Source organism: Cydia strobilella, chromosome 7 (assembly GCF_947568885.1).
Source record: "Cydia strobilella chromosome 7, ilCydStro3.1, whole genome shotgun sequence".
In the NCBI taxonomy this organism is placed as follows: Eukaryota; Metazoa; Arthropoda; class Insecta; order Lepidoptera; family Tortricidae; genus Cydia; species Cydia strobilella.
Window position 1 is genome coordinate 16,097,267 of NC_086047.1, and position 17,706 is coordinate 16,114,972.

The 17,706-nt window shown below is 37.4% G+C and overlaps 1 protein-coding gene across 1 annotated transcript; it reads right to left on the reverse strand.

Moving 5' to 3' along the window:
• Window positions 1-887: 887 nt before the first annotated feature.
• On the reverse strand, window positions 888-15,909 carry LOC134742686 (proton-coupled folate transporter-like). The gene is made up of 7 exons (XM_063675881.1): window positions 14,819-15,909; window positions 10,880-11,039; window positions 9,938-10,039; window positions 8,456-8,593; window positions 2,424-2,507; window positions 1,533-1,689; window positions 888-1,018 (listed from the first exon to the last, which is right to left on the reverse strand). Exons 1-7 carry the CDS (start codon window positions 15,602-15,604, stop codon window positions 949-951), a joined length of 1,497 nt encoding a protein of 498 aa, XP_063531951.1. The 5' UTR covers window positions 15,605-15,909; the 3' UTR covers window positions 888-948.
• Between the last annotated feature and the right edge of the window lie 1,797 nt (window positions 15,910-17,706).

A 17,706-nucleotide genomic window follows, 5' to 3' on the forward strand; every position in this document is an offset into this window, starting at 1 on the left:
TTAATTAATTTAACAATTAAAGATTTTCAAACCAACAAATTATACTCGCAACTTCATTTACACTCAACACTTGTGAAATAGTGTCCTGTTTGGTGTTAACCAATGAGTATCATATCAAGTAGAAATAGGCTTAAGAGGCTGTCAATATCTAAAGCGCTCACTGTCTATTTTATCGGAGTAAATGTAGCACTGTCGCATGTTATTGGGCCTGGACAATAAGGAAATTATAAGAAAACTATTGAAATTAAAAAAATGTGGAATAATCCAAATAATTGTGTAATATTACTCGTTAGCAGTTTAGGTATAAATGTTATGAAATTGAGATTTTAATTGCAGACCCATAAGTCAAAAAAAGACATAGAACCGTTTAATGGTCATTTTAAGACCAATCTTTGCCATTATTTTATATCGAGCCGATTTCGTTCAATCATGTATCGGGTACGGCCACGGTCTTTGAAATAGAATGAATATTAACATATTTTTTTTTGCTTTACTAATACAAATGATTTATCTTAAAAAACTGCTTAAGTAACATCAATTTCAAGGGCTTTGGGTGTTGACAGCCCCTTAAATGGTACTGTCTAGATAATACACTCAAAATAAAAAAAGTGATAATTTTTTATGACAATGTCCATAAAAATGTGTCATCTTTTTATTGCTCTTGAGTGTGGATACGAAAGTGATGCAGATGGTAAATTTAATTAAAACCTGAAAGAATTGTTAACCAAGTATTTTTTTATTAAATATCCCTCACTTAAACATATAAACAGACATTGATCTTTAAATCGCACAAATCAATAATATAAAATTAGTATACCCTTCTTTAAATTTGTAGGTATAATGTCTAGAAATGTGATATTACTGCATTATTTCAAACCATTCTGTGCAGAATTACACTATTTTGACAATGGACAAATTTTAGTTGTAGAATTTATTTAAGTCTAGAATCTAGACTTCTTTGTTGGCGTTTTCAGCTGCCGCGAGACGAGTGTCCTCTTTCTGCTCGAAATACATCCAGCTGTAACAAAAAAATGTACATGACTTATAACAATAAAGAGCATGCATGAGCTGTGCATGAACTGTGTGTACAATTTTGCACTAAGGTCTCGAAAGGGAAGCAAGAAACAAAAGGTGTAGACCTCTAGCTATTTTTAAACACTCCCACGCGCACGTTTCCTATAAATATATGCTACATTGCTACCACCATGTTAATTTTTGATATTCGTAATAGTAGGTTTATTGCAAGACACAAGAATGAGATGTAAGGAAAATTTAAAGATTAGTAGTAGTAGTAGTAGTAGTAAGATTAACCTAGAAAAAAACAAAACCGGCTGTAGTCAATCGTTTGGAAAGTTTGATGATGTTTAATGCCGGTGCGCGGTAAGGGACAAATGTCTTGCGACATGCGACTTATAAAAATAGTATGAATTAACTGTCAGTGGAAACTGTTTTGGCTAATGTGTTAAAATACCTTTCTTAGACTATATGCTGTTTGTTTCACTAATAAAAATAAATAAATTTAAATAACTTGCCCGAAAATAGCCACAGCAGGAACCGTCATAGCCGCTCCGAGCAGAAAGACTGCCCCCGGGAGGAAGCTGAGCGTGGCCATGTACACCCTGGAGTACAGAGGCCCGTATACTAGGGGCATCATGGCTTCCGCCAGTCCGAATAGGGAGTTCACTTTACCTGTAAATGATTGACACACTTGACTTAGGTAACTACTTCTTAAAAATACAATCTTTGTACCGAAACGGCCGAACACCTGAAGGTGCAAATATGAACCTATCGACTTTAGCTGCATCTTTGAGCCGTTTTGAGTGGAAAAACTCGGGCCCAGGGGATCTGGAGCTCCCATTATTTAAAAAAAACTGAGCAAACGTCTTGTAGATGCTATCGGTGACCAGAGGGTTGGCTCATTACTTGCCAGGCGCATAGGGGTTGCCATCCAGCGCGGCAACTCTGCCAGTCTTCCGGGCACGCTATTTGTAAATAATGTAAATATGTACAGCATTTTGTAGTTTTTTAGGGTTCCGTATACAAAGGGTAAAAACGGGACCCTATTACTAAAACTCCGCTGTCCGTCTGTCCGTCTGTCTGTCACCAGACTGTATCTCATGAACCGTGATAGCTAGACAGTTGAAATATTCACAGATGATGTATTTCTGTTGCCGCTATAACAACAAATACTAAAAAGTACGAAACCCGAAAGCGCGGTGGGACAAATCATGGATAAAAGGTTTTAATCAATTTGTGATGTTTGATTGGGTTAGAATTTGGGATATTTGGCAGGTGGCCATAGGAACTGTGATAATATAACGCAATATATTAAGTTTGGGCAAGTTAGATTTGCCTGTCGATAATAATATTAATTATAGTAGTTTGATTCAGGGTCAGAGTTAAAGGAATGATAATGTTTTTACCTAATTCTTCACTGGTAACCAGTTTGGAGGCTATGGACCGCATGGCGATGAAAGATGTTCCATTGAAGATCTCCACCAGAGGAGCTGTAACAAACACGTATTCAAATGTATCTATGTCTGATGGAATAGTTTTAATTGAAAAGATTATGTCCTAGCCTAGCGTAGTTAAAATTTAGTAGTCTTGTAGTAGACAAAATTATAGCAGCGTTGTCTGGTGAGTTATAAGTTATAACTTATCTAGGAACCATCACTGGTGAAGTGGTGACAAATCCTTTACAGAAAATCGGCTAAAAAGCGACTTAAGGGATCGATACGTTAACAATTATTCGTGTGCACCAACAACAAGACTGTTACTCACCTTGAAAATAACTGTAATTGTTTTATTTGTAAAACAAGAAAATATAAAGGGCCATATGTACTGTAAAACGTTGTACGATACATGTGCGAATAGGTAATTACTAAATTAACAACTCGTGTCCTTCCTATATTTCGCATTTGTATCGTAATGTACCTAGTATTTATTATATCTGTTATTTATCTGAATGTTTTAATCAAAGTAAAAATATCCCACGCGGCGATTTGTAACATCCTTTTTGGCACAGCGGCTGCCGGTTTCACGAGTCATGTCATCAAGATAGCACTCAAGGTAAAAGGAGGTCTATTGTATGAAGACAGTAAATTTCTAACTCACTTTCATTCACATTTCGCGCACGCATTCTGAGGAATTTCGCGGGGGCGTGATGGGCAAAAGTCCATTACTACAGTACTGTGCACTTCGTGTGCGAGTTACACACCCAGCATCGTGTTAATTTATTGTTATCCCGTGAAACGCATGCTTTATTTATATCAATGAACATTACAAGCATTATTAAGCGGATAATTCCATATTGTTTAACTCAACAATGGAATGTGTAACACGTGTATAATATTGTCGAGACAAAGCCGATAATAAACACTTCAACGACGTATCGTGTCAACGTTCGATGTTGATAGATATTGTTGAAGACGTGGACAAACCAATAAAATAATAAAATATAAATAAATACATAAATATATACGAGTATATATGTATAAATACAGTGTGAAAAAAAATTAATGGCCCTGGGGGAAAGTACTTAAGGAAAATTAGATAACTTAAGGTTTTAAGGCACTTTCCCTCCAGGGCCTATTAATTTTTTCCAACCTATATATTGGTACATAAATATTTGTTATAAATAATACCTACTTATAATGTTATACCAACCGTACTAGTCAAAGTAAGAGATGATTGTATTTTTCTGTATGACTAATACAACGGAACGGACGGAACGAAAAGTGTATAAAAATAGGATTTTTTTTAACTCCTACCAGAATACAAGAAGATGGTGTAATAAATAAATAATTAATTTCTTTATTCAGACATGGTGTTAGTTAGTTACTTAAAAGCTAGGTTATTTCTACTAAAAATATTTTTACACTTAATTACCTAAGTAAAAAAAAATCACATCCCCTGAATAGGGGTTTATTAGTGCAGATATTCAATGTATCCCTGCCCTGCACTACCCTGTATTCTGCTTCTGATGGATGATGGACATGATTTTTTTGCGCATAATGGCGTGGCGCGTTATGACACGAGATATTTTATACTAGCTGTGCCCGCGGCTTCGCCTGCGTGGAATTCGGTCTGTGTCAGTAAGCGGCTAATTCACCCCTAATTTATCTCCCTGTCGGACGACCCTGTCCCTGTTTAGACGGAACTTAAAGTAAAGTTGACAAATGGATACGCTAGAGGACTGTAGTCCAGATAAAATATTTTACAATTAGGTACCTACCACCAAAGATAGATATAACTCCGTAATAGATGGATACAGTCTAAGGAAAAAACGTGCCTCGAAAATCACGAAAATTTGATTCTCGATCAGATGTCGCCACTACCTTTTGCCTACTCTCGTATAGAGGGCGTTAACGGTTTCGTTTGTTATTATTTAACAATTTTAACGCATATCAGTGAAAGAACATGGGTCAAAATAATACAAATAATTAATGCAAATAAAATAAAAAACATTTATCCATAATTAAATACATTTTATCGTATTTTTATAAATCTTCATTTTTAGTTTTAAAGTGTGTCGATAGATGGCAGTGAATTTAGTGTGGTTACAAAATTTACTATGACAGTACCGCTCTATAATATTACATCCTCTTTGCTACCACTAAATAAAATTACACTCCAAAATGTTTTTTTTTTGCCCTTATTCAAATTTTTGACGTGATTTAAACGGCATAGAGTAGTAGGTAGGTGTATATCGAGCGATACAGTACCATTTTTGTATTTTTACGTCCTTGACTGTACCTATCCAAATCGGGTACACTACATATTTCCGAAAAAAAATTATTCCGAATTTTAGAATGTCGAATTTTATCATTCCGATTTTTAAATGCTCGACCCATCAAAATTCCGATTGTCATAATTACGAATGATGAAAATCACGAAGATTTATATTTCCGAAAACCCAAAAAGCCGAATTTTGTAAATTCCGAACTACATAATTCCGACTATAACAATTCCGATGGTGGCAAACACCGAATTTAACATTTACGATTTTCAAAATCACGCATTCGGAATTGCCCTTATTCCGAATTAACGTGATTCCTATTTTAAATATCCCAATTTTTAAATTTCCACTTTTTTGGCAACAGTTCGTTTTCTTGGGGGTCGCAGTTCTAACCTAACCTAACCCACTTTTCTGGCAACAGTTCGTTTTCTTGGGGGTCGCAATTCTAACCTAACCTAACCCACTTCTGGCAACAGTTCGTTTTCTTGGGGGTCGCAGTTCTAACCTAACCTAACCCACTTCTAGCAACAGTTCGGGTTCGCAGTTCTGTCTAATTTATTTATGCCGAATTTTTATGCCAAAAATATTTTATGCCGAATTTAACATGACGCGGCACGACAGGTACCCGTAATAATTACTAAAACGTGAGTCTTCATTTGAATATCACGGACTTCATTTTTCCAATCTTGTAAAAAACCGAATTTCTGAATACCGAATTATTTTATTTCCGATCGGACAATGATTTTTCGGAATTTAGGAATTCGGAAAAAAAAATTTTTCGGAAAAGTGTAAAATCGGAACTTTAAGCTTTCTGTCAAGTGACAATCGGATTTAAAATTTTCGGAAATAGCACATTCGTAATTTTATTCCATCGTGTTTTTAAAAATTGTAATTTTGATATTTCGGACTTATAAATAATCGGGATTATGAAAGTCGTGGTTATAAAAATCGGAAAAACGTATTTCGGAATATTTGGGTGTTCCCATCAAAATCACGTCATCCAAATCGGTCCTCCAGTGAAATCAGTCTAAGCATGACGCCGGCGGCGGGCAGTGTCTGCCCCTTTTTTTTGTTTTCGGAGTGGGAAATGCAACTGCGTAGCGTCTGCCCCTACGACTTGTTGATAGTCATAGCGAAGCAGACGCTCACGGGGACCTGTAGGCGCTTAAAGCGGAACGGGAAGTTGCTCGGAATGAGGGGGATACGCAGGATGAACACGGCTTCTCCGGCGCCACACTCCATCAGGATCTGCGCCTACATAATTATGTATTGCGTACGATGTATTTGGGATCACAATCGAGACTCGCGCTGGCTTGCCGTTTCAGCCGAAAGCGAAGCGACCTGCCTGGCTAGAGCGCCACTGAGTCTCTCACCGTGGTTTTTCTTAGACTCCTGTGACCGTGCCGCTTGTGGCCGCAATGCATTGCGAGACTTTCGCGAAAGATTCGATTTTTTCGGGAAAGCATGGTAACGCGTATAAGTCCCAAATCGTTTGACATTTACTGAAAAATGTTTTTTTTTTTTAAAGTACCCACCTTCGTGACCATTATTAAGAGGAAAGGGCACGGCCGCTTCTCCATGCAAACGCAGTCTCCATTTTTTGGATAAAAACTACCCTATGTTCTTCCACGGGATTCAAACTATTTCTATACCAAATTTTATCTAAATCGGTTTAGCGGTTTAAGCGTAAAGAGAAATTAAAAAAAGTTTTTTTCATATTTTTTGTGTTTTCACTCGGGAATGGTGTCATTTTGATATCATAAATGAATTCGGCATACCCGATTTATACAAAAACGATACCTAACTTGGCCTAGTAGCTAAAATGATATAGTTATCAAGATAAAGTTTTAACCCCTTTTTCTATGGGGGATGAATTTTTAAAAACGCTGAAAAAAAAATCTTGCTTTTTAATATAATTAACGTTTTGCAAAGTTTTAAGTTCCTGGCTTAAAATAAAATTTGCGACCCAAGACAAACTTTCATCCCCTTTTCAACCCCCTGAGGGGTTAAATTTCCAAAAACGTCAAAATTAGTTTTTTTGTAATCGTCTATCATACATTTCTAAGAAGTTTTAAAGCATTTGTAATGGATTCAAACTTTCAACCCCCTTTTAACCCTGTTAGGGGACGAATTCTTGAAAACGCTAAAATTACTTTTCCTGTATTATAATAATATGCCCATTATACAAAGTTTCAAGTAACGCACTCAAAAAAAATGAACTCCATACAAACTTTCAACCTCTATTTCACCTCCTTAGGGGATGAATTTTCAAAAACGCTGAAATTAGTTTTCTTGTATTTCAATAATATATCTTCTTACGAAGTTTCAAATTGCTAGCTTAAAATAAATCTTGAACTCCATACAAACTTTCATCCCCTTTTTAACCCCCTTAGGGGTAAAATTTCTCAAATTTTTATAGCCTATAACCTGGCCGTGGATTTTTTGGACAGATTAGTAAAGTTTGCATCAAAATCCGTTCAGCCGTTTTCATTTGTAGCGCGGTCAAATAAACAGACAAACAGATAAACAGATAAACAGATAAACAGACAAACAGATAAACAGACAAAAATTCTAAAAACTGTTGGAATGTGTTCTGTTATCGATTCTAAGTATCCCCAGCCAATTTTTTTTCGAATATCTTCCATGTACAGACTTTCAACCCTCTTCCGCTTTATTATATGTATAGATTACCTAACAATTTAACGAATAGTTAGAGTTTTGAATGATTCACGGTTAGTTTCACTAGACTTATATTGACCGGGATATAGACCGTGATTACCTACCCGCTATCTTCAGTCACCCGTGAACATGATGCATGTAACTGCGTCGAAATATCGCGAGCTCACAAATAATACAAAAGGTAATCACGGTCCATATCCCGGTCAATATAAGTTTAACGAATAGTATTTTGTTATTTGGAATCATATTAGAAGATTTGCGACGACGAACAAAACTGTCAAAATTTTAATAGAATAAATGAAGAATGTATGAAGCCTCTCCGCTGATTTCAAGAGATTCCAATCCTATACATACATATAAGCTTCTAATCCGCCAATTTCGTATGTAACAAATTATTTACCTAAAAGGGAAACGGGAACTTATTTAATATTTAATAGAGTTTATATTCCAACGAGATATAAATGTAATAATATTTTGAATTACTGATAAGCCTGTCTAGACAATACATTATGTTACCCGAGTGATATTTCGTAGCTAAATATAGATTATTCTCAAAGGAATTTAATAATAACTAGAAATGTTTGAAATTTTGTCTAAATAAAATTCATCATGCGGAACGTTTGGAAATTACGATTGTGTAATTTTTAGAGATGCCCCGAATAGTGGTTTTGGCCGAATACCGAATATTCGGCCCTTCTCTCAGCGAACCGCCGAATATGCGGCGACCGAATGTTCGGCATATATGTGTTGCTCGAACAACATGTGAACATTTTCAGTTATAATTATTATGGAAACTGTTCGCCAACAAAGCACCACGGTACAGCCGCTATTTAAACGACATTGTTGCTTTGGCACGCGCTCAAACACAAGCTGACCGCTGGCACAAAAGAAACAATGGCTTTTGTTTAACAGATTAGGGTCATACCCGTAAAAATAATTTGAGAAGATTCATACTATATGTACCTATCATGTATTATGAGCATCTCTCAAGTCCGTAGACTATCTAACAAACCACGATGCGGATGTTTCGCAACTTACCCAAATATATCTCCGTGGTGGTAGTGGCGAAGGCGAAGATGAAGGAGGCGAGGATCTTGCTGGCGCAGGAGATGATGCCCACTACCGTGTCGTCCAACTTTAAGAAGTCACTGAAGATGCTGATAGAGAACAGCGTACCTGAAGCACACGCGCAATACTTAAGTTTTTAGGATGAACCATAATTTATTGCACTAATTTTCCAAAATTCTCACTTAAAGTAGAGGTAATCCAATTCAGTAATGTGTAGAAATCGCGAAAGTTTAAATCAGTGTAATCCAATTCAGGTCGGGCAATTCGGTATTTGTAGAAACGTACTGTTTAACATTTAGGTATTTTGGGACTAAATTATTTTGAAATTTAGGAAAAATAAAGACAATGCCATTATGGTATATAGGCGTAATGACACCAAAGCTTCGACTGGCTGATAAAGGAACAAGCTACAGAGTATTTTTTGGGTAAGAAATGCCATGAAATTTTGTCCAAGTACTTGTGAAAGACAGAAAAGATAAACGTCGTGTCATATCAGGTGATGAAAGAGAAGGCACAGAACAAAAGATACAAGGAAAATGCTCCAATAAGAACCTCTGATGATGAAATGATAAATATGACCTCAAAACTTTAAAAAAATACCAAAGCGGGTATAGACGTAAAACGTGATGAAATTCGCTCGACAAAAAATCAAACGGAAAATTACTAATTCGGCTTGAGGGCTGAAAAAGAGTGCCTTTTATACATTAGAAACATGAACTTATACTTTTACTATCTAATACTTACTTAAATAATGTTAAATTGAACACAAATGCAGATAATGTTACTACTATATTACTATATATTAAGGTTTCCGATCTCGAACGATAAAATTTTCTGAAATATGTGGAAAAAGATCAAGCAATTTAAGTTGCATTTAGAAGTTGCATTTATGAGTACCTGCTACTGCCGATAACTTCCAAACATTATTGAGCGGTATATTATTGTCGGTTTAAGAACTAACAGAAAAAAATGCATCGGAAAAAATATAACACATTTCGATCATTGTAACTTAATAGAGGTTAATGTTTTTCCGAATTCGACGTACTTACTTCGCGTACGAAGATTTAAATTGGTGATTTGGTAGTAAATAACTACGCACAACGCACAACACACACAGAGGTTCTGTCACAGCTTGGCATCAAAATACGTCTGTCCACCATATGCAACGGTTGCTGCCTTACTTTGGCCAAGTCATGCGTAGAGGTGATGAAAGCTTAGAGAAAATGGTCGTACTCGGAAAAGTGGAAGGCGTAAGACCGCAGGGCCTCCCATCAACTAGATGGTCCGACCAAGTTAAGAAGGCCACCTCAGGCAAACTCCATCAAGCGGTAAGGGCTACGGGAGATCGAGACCGATGGAGACAAATCACAGGAGCTGCAAAACCAAGTGGTCACGATCCTCAGTAATAAGGGACCGACAAAGAAGAGAAGAGAGTAACTACGCCCAACTTACCTACTAAGTTTGTGATGATGCTGTACGTGCAGAACATGCTGAACTGCACCTCGTCCCAGTTGAACCGATACCTCATGAACAGGTACAGCACGTTCATTTCACCTGCACAAAAAAACATCCCAAATAGTCGATGTTTGTAAATGGGTCAAAATTCTTTTCGTTGCCTTGTTTTTTGTCCCCAAAAAATGTGACGGAGTGGAGCTTTTTGTATGGGGCGAAATTTAGTTTTCAATTTTTCTCAAGAGAATTATAATCTACAGCTAGAAAAACATGCAATACCACTCAACTTTTTAATTTATTTGATAAAAGACAAAAATGGAAGCGTGACAGAGTGGTCAGAAACAAGACAACGAAAACAATTTTGACCCAGATGACAGGTAAGGGTCGAATTTATGTTCATGTCAACTTTTCTTTTTCGTCAGATTTCGATAAGGTGGATGGATAGAGTTCCCTATCCTGTACAACATAAGCGCAATTACACGTATGTCCTAAAATATCTGAGTAACGAAAACGTATGATTTTTTCGTAACTTAATGGAAGATTACATTTTTTTGGGATATTTGTCTATTCCACCCAGAATAGAGCTCTTAAAAATGGTTATATTTTATCCAAAATTCGACAGCAAAATGAAAATCGTCCCGTAAATTCCAATATTTGCATTGTATGGGAAATAATATATCATTCGCTGCTGGTGCTAACTAGCTTTAATAGATTGAATAATTATATTATGCCGAAAATACAAACTGTAAGCAACCACAAATTGGATTTCCATACTTACCGTGAAGTGGCCCAAATATGACGCACACGACCACTATAAGCAGTGAGACCCGCAGACACCGCCGTCGCGAAATAATGCTGCACGCCACGCCACGGCTAGGGTCTACGTAATTAGTTATCTTAGAGTTTACTATTTGTAATCATAGTGCTAATAATCATACTTACCGTGAAGTGGCCCAAATATGACGCACACGACCACAATAAGTAGTGAGACCCGCAGTCGCCGCCGCCGCGACCCGCTCCTAAACGCCACGGTGAGCGTCTCGCGCACATGACGCGCGTCGAAGAAGGAACATACCCAGCCGCGGCAGCCGACTGGCGTTTCCTGGAAAATAAACCAATATGTTTTGGTTATGAGGAAAAAGTTGCCCTTTTCATACGGTACTTTTGTAATGCGGGGTCTTGTACAAATTGGGTCGATTTATGGTATTGAGACAGGCATAACCTAGTGTGGCAGTCATAGGTTAAGAAAAACTTGTACCATTTTTTGGCAAATAACTATTTTTATTTATTTATTTTATTTTATTTGAAAACATTACTATGTGAGTGAGGCACGATTCACCTCCGTCGCCTTTTGGAATTATTGCATTTTAAGTCCGATGGCACTGTTTTGTGTAGTAAAAATTCTGTATGCGCTGTCTAGATTTATTTTGACTCCAGACTCATACAGATATTGCCCATTGCACCAACAAATCCATACTATATAAGGTTTCTTAGAGCCAACCTTATTTGAGTTAGTATCCCTTTGGGTGTTTTCTCTCCTTTTCTGCCTTTACGTTTACGTTTTTTATATGATGATGATGATTGACAAATCTTACTCGTATGTCTTTCCCCGGGCCGCAAACTATCTCCATACCGAATTTCATTTAAATCTGTTCAGCGGTTTAAGCGTGTAGAGGTAACAGACAGACAGATAGACAGACAGACAGAGTTACTTTCGCGTTTATAATGTTAGGTAAAGGGATAAACAATACGTTTTATTCCTCGTACGTCTTGATATAAAGCAAAATCTTGTCTCAATTTTCTATTGTTTGCTACACTATACACTATTTAGGCTCAGAAAATTAATGTTTATAGAAATTCTAGGTCCATCCTTCTAAACCCTACCTACTAGATGTAGTGGGTTCTTATCACAGACATATATTATGTAAACAAATCCCTCATATACCCATATATTAGTACGAGCGCGAGCGTGATCCATAAAGAGTAATGTCACATCAATAAATCAATAACAGACTTTTATAATCTGAATGCCTTTCCAGATATTTGTTTTATGCGTGGTTGAGGAAAAGCGATGATAGCGAATGTTGTGGTGTAAATGTGAAAATTATTGGGCTCACATATTATTTGACGATCGCGAAAGTATTAGGTAAATTGTCAAACTGCTGTACGTAACAGTCAATGAGAATTTTAAAGAGCATTAAAACTTAAATTACGTTAGCTTCAAATCGTATTTGTGCCAAATGATGCAGTCATATATTTTGCTTTATTTATTTGCCATTACGATTAAAATGGATTGAATGGTACATTCATTTATCGATGGTACAGTCCGCATTATTAATAGCGGAGGCGTCAAAACTACTACCATTTTTCAATAGCTTTTCAAAATCCGTCTCTATATTGTAAACAGTGAGGCAGATACTTTTAAAAACAAACTGGAGAGAGATATTTCTATTAAATTTGTTAAATGACGAGTGGTTTCATATGTTACTATGGAAGCGTATTCAGATGTGCATTGAGGCATGTCGGAATACTTAGAAAAGTTCTCGGAAATTTTGTAAAATTATATAAAGAATAAAATAAGTATGAAAAAATTTCCGGGTCGTTTAATAAGTCTTTGAAAACTTTTCCCAACTTACACATCTGTTATGCTGACTGACCATGGCATGGCATGCGCCGGTCTATTCAGATGCACATCTGCGACAATCGCAAAGTGGCAGATCGCGTATGGCGCGCAATCCGACAATGATCCATAATTTATGTCGCCAACACAATGCGGCAATCGCAAAAGGAGAGGCTCGGACATTGTAATTTACAGGCGTAGGTCGTAACGTAGGTTAGAAGGATGTTTTACGCACTTTTATTGCCTAACCGTGGGCGGAATTGCCAAAAATACACTACTTTTTTGCTGTAGGTACCTACTTAATCTATTTAAAATTAATTTTAAGTTATGTTGTCGGATCAAAAGTTATTGTAAAAGGGCCCACTGACTATCAGTCTACTGGACGATATCGGCCTGTCAGTTGTTCGTAACTGTCAAATCTTTGTTCTAACTGACAGGCCGATATCGTCCGGCGGACTGATAGTCAGCGGGCCCCTTAATGGTGTAAATAAAATGTATTAGGACGGTCGGAGAAATATATATTTCGAAACAAACAAGGTTACCGTATGACATTAGATATTTCAAAGGATGTTAGAATCAGAATCAGAATCACAATGCTTTATTTGTATAGTGACAGCAAAATATAATATGTTATTATTCTATTTGTAATTAAAAAAAAAATTGTTGTAATCAGAGAATTACCTCTGCCTGTTACTTAATCGCCTAGTATTTTGACCAAGTATATATATAAATTTTAACATATGTGGCTGTGTGTTTATATCTGGATTGATAGCTCTCGCATGAAATTTTGACGAATAATGTTTTTTTGAACGATGGATTGGAAACTAGTTTGATGTGGAAAAATCCATTTTTGCCACTTCCACCTAGTGTGCGTCGCGAAAGTGTGAGTTCCCCTTTGTACACGCGCAATTTACCACTTAGCCGAGGACTAAGGCTAGGTTCACACGGCGTTAATTTTTCCCATATACCGTATACGGGATTTTATCGAATATCGTAGTGACAGCAAAATATGTATGGCAACTTACGTTTACACGGAGACGGCTTTCCCGCATAGACGCCGTGTGAACTATTTTGGATACGTATGCGGTATACGGGAAAAAATAACGCCGTGTGAGCCTAGCCTAACTGACGGACAGGCTTAACGTACGCTTTATCGTATAGTGACCGAATTAAATCAATTAGGTTACGTGAGCTGAAAAACAAAAAAGTAGCCAAGAATAAGAAACAAAAAATATCTGGATCGGCTATTCAGTAATTGTGTTAAGTTTGGACAAACCTAGCTGAGAATATAAGAAACAAGACCTACCTACCTAATAGTATAAATAAAAAAATATACACACTTTTATTGCTTACTGTGCTTCCATCACAATCTTTTGCACGTCTATCAAATACTCCTTGAGATCATTCTAATGAATCTTAACTCAGTTTTTCCACCGAGGATTTCTTTTGGCTAACTTCCGACTGCATCATTCGAACATAATTACTTGTATATACTATGTCTATGCTAGAACAGCTCCACGTTAATATTTCATTGCATTGTCACCATATCTACATTGCTTTGGTGTTTACAACTATGTATGTCCTATATGTAAAATATTGCTTTTAAGTTCATTTGTAAAATTATAGGTATGAACGTATTTTGGTAGGTACGAGTATAATGATTATTATTGGAAAAAGGAGTGTATGTGACGTAATAAAAATACTTACATTATGATACGAGGCTAAATCTATCTAAATATGTTTCTAAAGCGCTACAAGCTACCCACGTGGGTGTACCCACGAAAGGAATAAATATAACCACGTCGAGCACGCATTCGTACGTAATTATGTTTTAATAAGTACTCTTTCGACCTTTATATCTCAATTATTCCAGTAAAAAATCACTGACAAATACAGTCAAAATTATCATAAAAAGAAAACTTTATCCTGCAACCTACACCTATCTATTAAGGAAACTCATTGTGTGTAAAAATGGGCCAACGTAATAAAGAAGAGTTACAATTTTATTGTACATTCTCTCTCACAAAAAGGTCAATAGCCTAGAAGAATAAAGCATCTCTACGTTTCGCTTTATTTCCAAGCTGATTTACTAACCTTTTGTAAACACTGAATACATGCAATTTCTTCCCAAGGAGAGCATTTAAAAGTAAAGGTAAAAGCGTCTTCAAAAGGCTTTTGAGCGAGTAATATTATAAAAGGACAATGCAGGACTGCTTTTTTACCAAACAATTCTCCGTAAATAAAACTTAAGTGACACTTACTTTTTGTCGTTCCTCCGATATTTCTGGATCCTTTAGCCTGATATATCCATAGATCAAACTGGTGAAATATAAGCAGTTTGATATGAAGAATATACCGTAGTAACCTATTTGTTGCAGAAGAATACCGCTCAGGGACATGCCTATAGGTATTCCTAGCGACATGCACAGATTGGCTACCCCCACTCTGAATGTCCTCATCTCCTTGGTGGTCACATCGCCGATGTAACTGAAGACGCCGACGCACACCGTGATCCATCCTCCAGTGAGGGACGGGAAGAGGTCAGAAAGTGCTGTGATCTCCAGAGGCAGCTCGTAGAAGAAATACGTGTTTAAAATGAAGCTTGTGCAGCAAAGGACTTCCCCCACTATCGGGAGTAGGATGCACGCCTTCCTCTTGCCTGTTTTGTCACTCCACGAGCCAACGAACAGCACTAGTATGCAGGGGAACGCTGTTTGTACAATATTCTTCCACGCTTGCACTGACGCCGTTAATTTCTGCACTTCCGCCTCTTCCAGTGTATAGTTCACGGTTTGTCTCTTGTTCAGCGCTGAACACACTTCATCACTATACCCTAAATTTACTCGACACGCCTTCTCTAAATTTAAATTCTGTACAGCTAGTCCGGAGAACACATTTGACATAATATAACACGCGATTATAGGTTCCACTGTAATGTTTGCTCTGATTTGCATTAGCTTTTGCCGCACACCCGACTTTGTCACTTTAGCTTCATTTGGAGTTTCCTCTTCCACCGCTAGCTTCGCGGCGGTGTTTATTCCATTCATGCTGACAACTGTCCGTGATCCGATGTACTTCAATCAATCTAGATATAGACTGTGAATGCAATTATTCGGGAGGCGTTCTTCCTTTTTCTTGGCCATGGTGGCTTGACCAGGTCGGTTAGTCCATACCAGTTTAAGTCCTGTGCACTGTCGCTCTGTAGTGTCGTTCCATCAGATAGACGAGGAGAGACTAAAGGACTCTTGTCTTAGATGATTGCACGGATACGGGTCCGAGTGGTACATTAGAGGCAATTGGGCTAGCGCGCGGAGCGGCGGTCCCCGTGAGTGTGCGGGCGCAGCCTTGCTGTGAGGGCCCGATTATTCCATTAGGCCAATGTCTGCCGTATGTGAAACAGCGGGCGCGAGGCGATTAGCACGGTCAAGGTATATCATCACCTTGCTACTTGTGGTACTCGTGCGAAGAAAAAAACTAATTTTTGGCAGTTGCGTGGAGCTAGATCATAGAATGGAGAAGAATGAAAACGCTAAATTTGACTATCAAGCGTCTTTAAACCGTGCACAATGAGCACTTAAACTAGACGAGGTACAGGATGCACAGAAGGAACCCGAAGAATTTTGAGCGGCGTATTTATACTAATATTCATAAACTACCTATAAAGTGTCGCATAAAGTAAAACTCGGTCTAGTTCAAAGATAAATCAGTTTTCCGAAATTCTTTTCAACACGAATTAGTGCAAAACGAATTTTAAATTGCGTTGCCACTATGTGGCACAGTTATTGATAGACATCGAATCCATAATAATACCTACTTTCCGCATATGCAGTTTTTATATAGAATGCTAGTTTTTTTCAATGTTGTTCCTGGTTGTATTTACATTTAACTTAATATTGCCAGAGGCTACGAAATCATTTTATTCTGTGAGCAATTTTCTCGACGCAAAAGCACTGAGCAATCGATATGAAGCAATCGAATTGTAATAAAATCCTCTCAGACTGTTCTTAGCCGACTTGGGATTTAAAATATTCCGTTGAAGAAGTTACAACAAAAACTAGCGGGTGCTGGGATAATTCGTTTTGCTGGGTGTATGTTCCAATTCGCTTACCGAGGTTATACTTCGGCCACAGTCGACGAGTGGCATGGGAAGTAACCAGGCAAGTAGGCAGAGACGTAGTGTGGGATTTACATTACGAAATTAGTGGCGTGAAATTAATGTCGTGACAATAATGTAAATCCCGCTTAACGTATGACCCGTTTTCAGGCATATTACAAACACTTACAACTCATTGTCTCTTGTCAATAGCAGGCCACTTCACCTCCGGTTGAATCAGTACAAACTGTACAAAGGCACTTTCAGGTTACAAGTTGTTTAGCTTCTGATTTAGCCATTAGCCACTACCCCCTTGGAATTTCCGTTTATATTGTTCGTACACGTGCCGCTTAGTAACATCGGATTTATTGAAGCCTGAGGGCCTACCGCGAGCAACGTTCGACGTGTTGCCTCCCTGTCACAAGTACGTATTTACAAGTGCGACAGAGAGGCAACACGTCGAACGTGGTTCGCGGTAGGCCCTCTGGGAGCACTATAAAACTACTACGATATTATATCTCTCACCTCGAATTATGGTCCTTATGACAGTTATTTTAAGTCTCTTTTTGCTGGGCTTTATTTAGAAAATAATTGAAGAAATGTGTTTTTACCGTATTAAAAACATAATATTAAGGCCGTTCCATCGGTTTGTCGCTATCACTGGCACATGTCACAAGATAGAACGGGAAAGACCATGCGCGCCAAGTGTCAATTTTGATTGAATTTTGTCGATTTTTATTTATTTTGAAAACGTTTCCTTACAATATCGAAATTCGAAAGCTGTGAGATTACTATTCAAGTTAAGATTGTTTTTTCTTCTTTTTTGTTTGTTTGTAGTGTCTTAATAATTAATTCTAGTGACATGTGTGATCACATAATAAATAACCGAGTAAAGTTGGATTAAGGGTCCTAGTTAGAGGTTACTTTGGGAATTAATTGTATCGAGCGAAGTGTCATAATTCGTGTATTGGAAGTTGGAAGCCGTGTTATTAAAGATAATATAATCAAGAATTACATATATTTTTTCCATCGTCTACGAATATCAACGTCTCTTAG